Source organism: Sparus aurata, chromosome 5 (genome assembly GCF_900880675.1).
Source record: "Sparus aurata chromosome 5, fSpaAur1.1, whole genome shotgun sequence".
NCBI classification, from domain to species: Eukaryota; Metazoa; Chordata; class Actinopteri; order Spariformes; family Sparidae; genus Sparus; species Sparus aurata.
In genome coordinates, this window is record NC_044191.1 from 31,173,366 (window position 1) to 31,184,919 (window position 11,554).

The 11,554-nt window shown below is 40.5% G+C and overlaps 1 protein-coding gene across 3 annotated transcripts; it reads left to right on the forward strand.

Annotated features, from left to right (window-relative positions):
• The first annotated feature begins 3,920 nt into the window (after positions 1 to 3,920).
• LOC115581420 (leucine-rich repeat-containing protein 43) lies at positions 3,921 to 11,535 on the forward strand. Of its 3 annotated transcripts, none has more exons than XM_030416477.1 (12): positions 3,921 to 4,146; positions 4,296 to 4,508; positions 5,223 to 5,333; positions 5,593 to 5,732; positions 6,893 to 7,131; positions 7,273 to 7,436; positions 8,391 to 8,520; positions 9,298 to 9,437; positions 9,520 to 9,603; positions 9,875 to 10,093; positions 10,533 to 10,635; positions 11,262 to 11,535. In XM_030416477.1, the coding sequence occupies exons 1-12, from the start codon at positions 4,048 to 4,050 to the stop codon at positions 11,393 to 11,395; spliced, it is 1,776 nt and encodes a 591-aa protein (XP_030272337.1). In that variant the 5' UTR covers positions 3,921 to 4,047; the 3' UTR covers positions 11,396 to 11,535. The 3 variants fall into 3 exon arrangements, with proteins under 3 accessions (XP_030272337.1, XP_030272338.1, XP_030272339.1); XM_030416478.1 differs by having other exon boundaries at positions 10,533 to 10,596; XM_030416479.1 differs by lacking the exon at positions 10,533 to 10,635.
• The last annotated feature ends 19 nt before the right edge of the window (positions 11,536 to 11,554 follow it).

Sequence of the window (11,554 nt, forward strand, 5' to 3'; positions counted from 1 at the left end):
AGGTTTAAAAAAGGTGGTGCACTGGCACAGATGAACTAATGATAAATCAAGCTTGTTGGGGAGGGGCAATCAAGCACAGCATAATCACAGCCTCTCCTATTGGTTATGTGATTATTCTGTTCACCCCTCCATGATGTGTTCAGGCGCAGCCCTGCTCTGCTCACAGGCCCCCGTGCAGAGGTGGGATGTAACTCACAGGATTAAACCCCCTAACACTGAGATCAGGTACGAGGGATGGTTAGGATTAGGTTTAGGGTTAGTCTGGCCTCTATGAGAATTTATTCATATTTTCACGTTGTATTTATGAAATTGTAGAACTAAAGAAAACTGTTATCACAGAGTTTTTTTCATCTGGGGGAAAACAAAACAACTAAGCACAGAACTGAACACTTGTTATTTCTTTTTCCCTCAGTTACAAACAACAATCAACCCACAGAAAGTAGCATGTGTGTGTGTGTGTGTGTGTGTGTGTCTTTTTCTTTTACTTTCACATTATTCTACGTTTCCTGCCGAAGGAGGGATTACACCACAAAAGTACTCTGTGACAGAAACATGATATAGGATGATGATGATGATGATGATGATGATGATGATGTACAAGTGGTTTTGAATAAATACTTTAATAAATAAATATGTTTTTTTTGGTTTGTTGCCAGTTTACATTTGAAAAAGTAATCCAGCACAGTATCCAGTCAGAACGCAGCAGTACAAGGCTTACCGACATGATGAAAAACATTGTTTCATATAAATAAATAAATATTGGTAACTATAAATCCATATGGAAAATGTTTAATAACACACCAATAAATAAATAAATAAAGATATGATAAGTAAATAAATACATAAATAGATCAATAAATGCACAAATAAATTGTCCAAAGTGTTTTCAATGAACACAGGAGTTGTGTGAGAAATGCTCCACCCACTTTCTGACGGAGGAAAGGATTTGGCAGCCAAGTATTTTCTTTTTGTAATCGTCTAGTCCATCAAGACTAATTATGATGCACTCCGTTGTGCTGACTCCAGCTGCTGCCTTAAACTCTCGTGTGAACATCTCAATGTTGTCGAGAATCTTTTTGCTCATGTGGCCCGGGCTGAGAGTAGCACTGACGATTGTCTTCATGTGGTTGTTGAGGTAGTTGGTGATGGCACAGATGGAGGTGTTGATTTCTTCTGGGGTGTTTCCCATAGATATTCCCTTAACAGTAATATTTAATCCACTTGGTGGCTGTGTCCGAAACATTTTGCGGGTCTAGAGAGGAGGTGAGAGTCATAATGAGTCGATGATGTCAGAGTCAGAGCTCGGAGGGTAAATACAGTTCAAAAGGTCAGCGAGCAGGAAACCTGACATAGGGCCCTGATGTTCTGTTAAATGAAGGCTTTTACCACTGGATACATCTCAAATAAATTGAATTGATCATGATTTAAAAAATATGGAAAAGTTGTGAAAGTGTCACTTCACATGCACTGTATAATGAGTTACAGTACAATGTGTTTACTTACGTAATTCTTCTCTGCACTCCACAGATCCTGGCAAGGAAAAATAATCTTCCCCAGGTTCTCCGTAAGTTTATTTGGCTCAACTGGTCGGGATGCCATGAAGGAGATGTGCATCATCACAATGCAGGAAAGCAGGAGCTCTGCAGCAAGAGAAAATATGATGTTGTCATCTGCATATTAAGTCAACCACAAGCTTGTTCAAGTATGAGGAGAATCTACACTGAGAGACAAAACTGAAGATTTTACTGAGAGAGAGAAATAGTCTGATTAGGTCAAAAGTCCGGAAACAACTGTGGTGTGAAAACCAGCGTAACTGTCAGGCCAGTTCAAGGCATCAACATTAAATTAAATATTCTCTTTGCTACAACTGTTGCTGAAGTTTTGGCCTCTTCAGATATGTTCCTTTCTGCACGCACCGTGAAAGAATGTGATGTTGTGTTAGAAATCTCTACTCTGCCTCAGGAGGATAATAATGAAAGTGAACTGGTTAAGTAGAAAAACGTGGAGGAGTTTTTCTTTTAACTCCTGAAATCACAATAGAATTATCAAGATAACCCTACATTTTGTTACTGAGAGTGACCTCGACACGTTGTTCAATTTTCTCGCTTTTGGCAGAAAAGTCCAACAACTGTTAATTTAAAATCGGCTTACCTTTACCAGGAGACATGTTGGTACTTCTTGTAAATTGGCTGTCGACTGAATGCTCCGAAAACTGGCACACGGCGTGCTTATATATCGAAACTCAGATTTTTTTTTGTTGCATGTCACCAATGGTTGGTGACGCTTTTTGAGGCATTATCAACCAGAGAAATCTCGTAGTAAATGTTTCTATTTTGCAATTCTAGGGCACTGCCAACCACAAATGTTTAATGTGGAGAGGCAATGCACATCGTCTCAGAGTTATCTCAGACCTCTGATGTTTATCAATTGAAGGAAACAAAATGGGTTAACTGTCACATACCTGACAGATTGTAGAGGTACAGGGGTATTCTAGAAATGCTGATCAAATCTTGTGAGAATACAACATTTAATTGGATCAATGGAGAATTACATTTATAAACTTAAACATTTAGCCGACGCTTCAAATATTGATAACTCATGTCAGAAGGAAATGGGCAATCTTGCAGGGTTTTGCACAGCCACAGATGTCTGGCTGCAGCCTGGCCCAATCCATGTACTCATCCAATTCTAACTCTATTGTTTGTGGAATATCTCACAAGTTTTTTCTGTCTCTTGTTTTTCTCATCCACAATCTGCATTTCTGTTTCCACGGATCTAGGACAACATTACCCATGTTCCAATTTGACCCACTGAGTCATACTGATGTTACCGACATGTTTACCATGACGCATACATTTTAAGTATTCTTTATTTGATAAGGGATTTCCAAGTAACAGGAGTCCTTTCTCTGATACCGCATTCCTAGACAATGGAGAGGATGCTGCTGTGTAGGGACGCCACCACCATCTGCGGCCGGATTTTGAATAATGATATCTCACGTAAGAAGGAAATTTTGGTGATCTTGATTAGCGTCATGGATAACTGTTTTTTTTTAAAGCTACAGAGCTGTTTAGTCCGAGGCCCTTGAGTTATCCTCACACTGTGGTGTGGTAAAGCTTTTACCTTCATTAATAATAATGGCTGTGAGTTGAGGCTGTTGATTTTTTCTGACCTGATTTCACCGAACGACGGCATTTCTTCTTTACTCCTTCCAGGTTTTAATTTGCTGTTTCTCTTTTTCTGTTGTTGTTTTAATCTCTGTAAGGCACTTTGAGCTACTTTTCTGTATGAAAAGCGCCATACAAATAAAGATTGATGATTGATTGATTGATTGAATGCATTACACAGTTCTTAATCCAGTTTTAGTAGTTTCAGCAATCTCTTTAGTTGTTTGCTCTGCTTGATGAAGGGCAAGGACTTTTTTTTATTTTTTGCCATGCAGTGCAGATTATGACTTGTTTAGGACACAAAACTTGGAGTTTGAAACCTGGAACTTGAGACTTAGGCTACTTACGATTTTCAGAAAGATGACTTGGTCCCACGCCCTGAACATGGTAAACATTATAAAAGTATTACTAAAAAAGATTCCGACAGGGGAAAGGACAATGGATTGTCACATTAAAATAAACGATAAAAAGAGGAGATGGAAAATATTGAAAGGTTGTAACTCAGCCAGGAGCAGTTGCTCTGCACAGCAGGGCATTCTGGGAAGGCAGTGTCTTTGGTGTGGTAGTATGACAGGGGGCCAGCGAGCGAGGGCCACTTAGATAGGCGCAGTTGGGCAAACGGGCCCTTTTTTAGCAACAGAAAAACACAGGTAAGCTGAATCAAAGTAGTGTTTCACCTACAGAGACACGGAGCTCCTGACTTGATGCAGTGTTGCCCTGGAGTGAGCCCCAGCTGTTGCCAGGCAACCGACAACCAAAAGGTGCAAACAGTGAACACAAAAGGTCCTTTTCCCCTGAAAGACTGACCAGTGACAGACTGATCACACATGCGTGCTGTAGTTACTTTCTCCTGTATGTTATAAGTGTCATGCAGTGACTGATGTTGGCGGGCATGAGCTCAACAACACTTTCTGCTGCGATAGAGAAGCAGATTCGCCGCCTCTGTCTGAATGACTTTCCTTGTGGAAATGGCAGCTGGGTGAGTTTCATTTTTGTTTTTCAGTTGTAACTTGATTGCAGTGCTTTTTAGATTATATTAAGATACAATCAGGTCTACTTTCTGAACATTACATACAGTGGCATGCTTTTTGTAGAAGATACAAACAAACGCGGCGACTATGTTTTCAGAGAAAGCCAAAAGACAATGAAGAGGCAGCAGAGACGGAGGACACAGGCGCCCTCCTGGATCTGCTCAGCTGCCCTCACTCTCCCTGGATGTACGATGAATCATGGAGCCCTCAAGCTCCGGCCCTGAGACAGCTGGCTGTGCTCGCACCTGAACGCCTGCACGCTGCCTTCATTTACAGTTACTTTACTACACTTCGTATTGTGGACAAAGGTGTAAGTGCAATGATTTTTTGTTTTTTGAAAATATGATTCAAGCCACTCACCGTTTCTCACCTGACCAGACCCCAAGCCTTTTGACTGAATTTGATAAAACAAGAAGATGATTTGTTTTGTACAGAATTAAAAACAGCAAAGCATATTATTACGTTTACTTTTACATATTACATACAATCGCTCACATTCCTTTGGCTGCCCCAAATCCATGATTTGATGTATTGGCCCCCAAACTTTATGGCAGGCTAGAAATCAGCAATTCAAGGCTTCCAGCTTGAAAATGTCTATTATTAGATCAGCAAAACATGAAACTACTCTTATTTGTAGGTGCCATACCAAACCCACAACACTCACAGTTTGGTATCTCAATAACTGAAATAACCACAGATTATTTGGAGGACTGGTGGAGACAAAATAGATAAAATCATAAATCCCAAAAAAGGTTAGTTATATCACCCCCAGAATTCAGAATCACATTATGTTCCCCCCCTTTTTACAGCCCTGCAGCTGACCTTGTTTAAAGCGCAAAGAACAAAGCCAATCAATGTTTAAAATGCTTTTGCATGATTGTGAAAAGTTGCACGGACGGGCATTGGAAATTAGCTAAGGCTATAAATGCTATGATGCTTTCTGTTGGATTGTTGTACAACCCACATGATCTGTATCTGTCCCTATCAAATAAACCATATACGTGTGCTTTTCTGTTGTGCTCAGGTGTCAGTCATCGACAGCGGCCTGTTAAAGTTCTCAAAGCTGGAGGAGTTGGTGCTGAGTGCGAACAAAATCTCTGAAATCCCTGTAGAAAACCTCCCCAGCACTCTGAAGGTGAGTCAGTCCTGCACCACCTTGCTCTTCAGCTTATCAAAATTGTGGAGTTTTGCCAGTCATCTACACAAAGGTTTGACATTATAGGGTGATTAACAGCTGAATGATGCACAGAAAATGGCCTCTTTCCTTCCGTCACATCAAAGATTAAGCTGCTGCTGTGACATCACCAGATGGCAACATATGACCCAATAGCTTTGACTGTGTAACAGATGTGGTGATGATTAACTGTTTTGGTCTACATATCTTTCTTTGAAAGATTTTGGAGCTACGTGCCAACTCGCTGTCTGCTCTAAACAGACTCACCAGCCGCCCTCCTCCTCCCCTACGCTACCTCAGCCTCGGCTCAAACTGTCTGGGTTCCCATGAAGACATCTCTAATCTTACAGGAAGACATTGGTTAGCTAACACAAATACCCACAAACATGCACACACACACAGAGACAGGAAGTGGGCTGGGTTTCTGAAGAGGTAAACCAAAGCCGGATCAAACCAAAGGCTCTGGTAAATGTGTTGTTTTTGGTGTTTCGTGGTACGTGTTTTCATTTTTGACAGATTTCACACATGTATTTAATGACAGCGTGTCTGCTCTTTGCGGTGTTAGGTAGAAAATGCGCTGGTCCAACCTAACAGAATCAAATCTACTAAATTCAGACGCATTTGTTATTTTAGTGTGCACGGAATAAATAGAATTTCCTGATAAACTTCAGGAGAAAAATACTTTGAAACACTGTCATGAGATCAGCTTACTATATCTCACATTATTGTTATCGTTGTCATATTAGTAAGTCATCGGGGAAAATGACTTCCTTCTTCATCATCGGTTAAAAAGAATAGTAGTTATCCAAAAACATCAGTTGTAACCCATCATGATGAGTTCACATCCTGTGGAGGAGCTTCCAATAATTAAAAAAAAAAAAAATTGCCATCAGAATTACAAAATCCTATGACCAGTGGAACAAATGAAACAACACAAAATTCAAATATCCAAATCAACCGAATAGAAATCCGTGGATGAGGTGGCTGCTGTGTTGCAGGGTGACTGTCTTAACCTTTACACTATCTGATATGATAACATTTTGTGCCTTGTGAGGTGACAGTGACCTTGACCTTTGACCTTTGACATTTATCCCTGAGTCCAAATAGATTTTTGTGCCAAATTTGAAGACATTTCTTCGAGGTGTTCTTGAGATCGCATCGACAACAATAGGTCGGACTGAATGATGCAGGGACAGATGAACAACCTGAAATAATAGTTGTGTCGAGTTGTTTGGACTTGGTGAGCATTTAGGAAGGATGGGGTCAGACGAAGGAGCTGGATCATAGGAAATGTTGGAGCACTTTTGGAGGTTTACTCACAGGGGACAGAAAGACAGGATATTTACAGTATCTCGATTTAACAAGTTGCTTGAGTGCTCTTTGAGCTCTTTGCTTTGAGTGCTCTTTTAATAATTCACTGATCCCAAATCAGCTTTATGTGTTTCAGTTTTGCAATGAAATTTGTGTTACAACATTTATCTGTGAATAAAAAATGAAAAATGGCCTGTTTCTGACTTTAGGCCACAGCTAGTGTGTCTGGACCTGAGTGACTGTGAGTTTCAGGACCAGCAGGTTCTGATGAACGCCTTGAGCACGCTCCCCCACCTCAGGACGCTGGTGCTGGAGGGAAACCCCCTCACTCTTGCATCCTGCTACCCGGGCTTCACCGTGGAGAGTCTCCCACAGCTCTCCTACCTGGACGGCTCATGGATCTCCCCTGAGGAAAGACAGTGTTTTAGGGGCTTGGCCAAGATGAGTGGTGAGACTATGGAACTGTCAATTTGTATATCTGAGTCATCTGAATGTGGGCGCTTGCCTCTATCCTATTTACTAAGTATGCAGCTCTGTCATTTCCTCCATATCTAGAGGGTGTAATTCAGAGCCGTTTTCCTTCGCACAGATCTGATAGTGGACCAGGCGTCAGTGACAGTGAGGGTTGGCAGGATGAGGGGAATCCCAGACCCGATGATGAGAGTTGATAACAGCACTCCAGACTTCCCTGTTGTCACCTACAGATATTCCATCACTTACGAGTTCCTCAGCCATCAGACACCTGTTAACCTAGTGATGTATCCTTCCCTCACTTCTCAGTCTCTTTACATCTCTGACATCTAATCAATTATTGACAGCTTTCAGTTTAATCTTTATAAACGCTAGATGAATAAATCATTCTCGAGTGCTGAATCAAAAAAAATCGAAAAGATAACTTTGAAAAGGTTTTCAAGTTTTTCTTTTCAGTGAACAACAAGTAAAAAAAAAAAAAATCTAATTAAAAATGAAAACAAACATAAGCTCATCTTTTTCCTTTTTAGAACACCTGTAATCTTTAATGGGGGAGGGTTATTAAATAACTTGTAATTGTTCAATGCACACAAGAGTCTTATAGTAAACAATATAAACATGTTTTACATATGCCTTGTTTTTAAATCAATCATTGGGATTAAAATCTATTTTTCATGAGTGGACCTGGCCAAGAGGGCAGCATAAACGTTGTGACACACTACAGATGTGCGAGCACAATATTCAGCTAAAATGCTAAACAAGATCAGGGGGATATAAATAGAACAAAACAATAATGATGCATAAAACCAGAATAATCCTAGAAAGCAATTTCAGACACAAGCAAATCTACTTAGAGTACTATTCCCACGATCTTGAAAAACAACATCTGCAGAATATTGTGAGGGTGCAGGCCATATTAAATTAGGTTTTTACACAGGAGGAAAAAAAAACAGGAGAAATGCATACACGTGAAAGTCTGCGGCCATACAGGGATGACCATTTAGCAGTAGCATTTACAGCCAGTGTCCAATTTCTTTTGCCTGGTTCATGCATAAAGAGCAGATCACCGAAACCTAGAAATGGTTAAGACGTGGTCACAATCAAGCATCTCCTAGTCTAGACTCGTTTCTAAAAAAGAAAACCCAGCTCAAGTTTTTGTGACATTATCATAAAAGAACATCTGACTCTCACTATCGTCTAAATCTGCTCTTACAGTTTTTGTGGTTCTGCTTACAGAAATTCGACAGTGGGACTAAAAGTGACGCAGCGGCCACAGCACATGTGACAGAGGGCTGCTCCAGTGATGCTGACCTACCATCGAGCAAAACTTGTGAAAAAGACACGTGCCGCCATGACACTGCTTATGGTAATCACACTTCCATAGTTTCACCTGTACAGGTGTCAGGGCTACAGGACCAACATGCACCAACACGAATAGAGCTGAGGAGGTTGTTTATTCAGGGAGATGAAAACAATAATAAAGCATGACTGTCAGTGCAGTGGTGTTAAGGCGTTTGGTATTTGGTATGTTGATATATTTCCCTTAGTAACGTATAGTGTCTGACTTTCTTATCAGTTTCTCTGGAATTTACACAGACGCACAGTCAGAGCTGCCAGTGGGGGGTTGTACACACCGTGAAACTAGATGACTAGACTGATAACCAACACATACCCCTCAATCTATGTTGTGTTTGTATTTATGCTTCTCATCCACTATGTGCCTCTGACTTGCTGAAATCCAGGCTTGTTTCTGTATATCTGTACGATTGAGCCAAGTTTTGAGATACGTGTTCTTTACTTGAGCATTTCCATTTTCTGCTACTTTTACTTCCACTCCACTATGTGTTGGAGGCAAATATCGTTTTTTTTGCTCTTCTACTTTTATTTGATAACTCGACTTATGAATTACTTTGCATGTTGCACCAGAGCTGAAGGAGAGCATTTCTAAATTAATTTATCATAACGGCAACTGGATTAAAGCAAACACTGACTCCAATCATTAGAAAAATGCTGAACATCGGATCCGATAATCGGTCAACATATAAATATGTGCATATTTCTAAGGGCATTTAGCAGACGCCTTTGTCCAAAGCGTGTGTGCTAAACTGTCACCCGTGTATTTTTGTCATTTCTTTTTCTCCAGTATCAAGACATAGCACTTCAAAGCTGTCATGGTCAGAGTGCATGGACTTCAGCGACACACAAACCCACAACATTACTGATCTCAGAGGCTTAAAGAGATTCCTCAATCAAGGATTTTACCTGAGGATAGAGGAGGAAAAGGTACCAAAAAATAAGCTTTGAGGAGGCAGCTTTTCATTGGCTAAGCGTGAGAGGGCTCATATTCTGGCACTTGATGTTTTAGGTCCTGTCATGGCCTGCAGTTTCCGAAGACGTCACAATGTCCAAGACCAGCCAAACTGTTAAAGAAAAGAAAGGCAGGAAAGAGGTGAGCTTATCTTTTAATTCCCACTGGAACAGAAACTATACACACCCGTTCCATTAGTCAGGTGGCACAGATGAGTTTACGGATGTGTAAGGATATCCTGGATTGGTCATTGCTCACAGAAAAGGCCCTTTGTACAGGTTTGTGCATGTTATCAACCAATGTTTATATCATTAAGGGACTGTACAAACAGAGTTTTAATGTCTGTTTTGGAAGATATAATTGGACCACATGTTAACCGTCAATCATTCCATGTCTTTGGTATTTTCCTCAGTCTGCAATCAAATCTAGTTCCACCAAAGACAAACCTAAAGACAAAAAGAAGAAATCTGTACCCGAGCTGGTCCAGGACACGCCCGTCAGAAGACTCCTTGGCTCGGTCCATGTACCTCTGCAAAGCCTCATCACAGGAGGTGAAAAGGTCGATGTTCTCTGTGAACTTGGTAGCCTGCATGTAGAGTCTGCGGTGGCAGCTACACGAACACTTGACAAGGTACATTAACATACTGATTACACATGCTGTTTACACAGCCAGCACGCTGCTGAAACGGTCCGATCATTATTAGTTAATGTTATATTTAGAAACAATCCATTTCTCTCCCACAGCTCTTTGGTATGAAGGTATGAAAAGGGAGCTGTACTTGTGCCCAAATTCCAATACCTGCCACCCTCCTGCCAGCTATTCCTTTAAACGGCTCTTGAAACAGAACAGAGTCATAAAAATCCAGCTCCCTTTAAGGAATGCATCCGTCATTATTTTTTATCTGGTCCAGTTCTCTGGAGTTGTTAGGAAATGGCTTGGGAAACAGTGAGGCAAGATTTATGATGGCTAAAGGAGTGATATGGAGTATAAAAGAAACAGAAAGGAGAGCCAATCAGACTTTAAATTGTCAAACTTAGAAGTTTGTTTATGTTTTGTCACTCACCTTTAGGATCTGAGAAAGAAAATCAAAGAGGACAAGAAGAAGGAGGACAAGCAATCAAAGTGCAGAGGAGGTAGTGGGGCTGGGCAGAGGAACACCGCAGCCTCAGAAGGTTCATTTAATTGTCTGGATCACAGAATCGAATAACGTTTTCAACTGTCAAACTGAGTGCAAGGATTATTCATCCAGGAGGTTTGTCTGTTAGCTGGTTGGTTTGTCATCAGGATTACACAACAACTACATAATGGATTTCTATGGACCCCATTAACTTCAGGTCTCGATCCAAATAAAGGGACGGATCCAGGAATTATTTCTCGCTTTCTTTAACATTACCAGATAGGGTGTTTTTCTATATTTGCTAGGATAACGAATATCTAAGTGGTTGTGAGTCAGTACCATCTGATGTTGATGTGAGCTTGGATTCTAGTTAAGCATATGGTTTCAAATTTAGAAAAATATAGGGCTATGCAGTTTGATATATATATTATTATATGGAATTTATTTAAAGGAGACTGGTGGACCGCATAAGAGGCTGTGCCATTTTTGTTTTCAAATGGTTTTGACATAAATACATACTCTAGAATTACTTACAACCATAATGTGCTGACCTGCAAAGTATGTTTAGGTTATATAATGTAGGGAATGTTATTGAGGGAAGTATTCAGCATCCAATGTCAAGGAAAACATATGTTTAGTCTGCTTAAAATCCTGAATGCTGGTTGATGTTTTCCTCTGTAGGCAAAGAAGATGGAAGGAAGAAATTTCAGATGGATGTCCTCACAGAGAACTCTGTGGAGTTGAGGGTGGAGCTGCAGAGATGGCAGTCTGCATCTGAAGCTCGTCAGCTTCTGCTCCCACACCAGAGCTCCTAAAGCAGACAACCTGGTTTTTATCTTAGCACCTTAACCAGACTTACATTTTTAAAACCAGCACTTTATTTTTCAGTTTCAGACCCAATGTTAAGTTATCCCTCTAGTCTTAACCAGTGCTAAAATAAAAATCTTACAACTTACAAGTTCCTCCCTGCATTC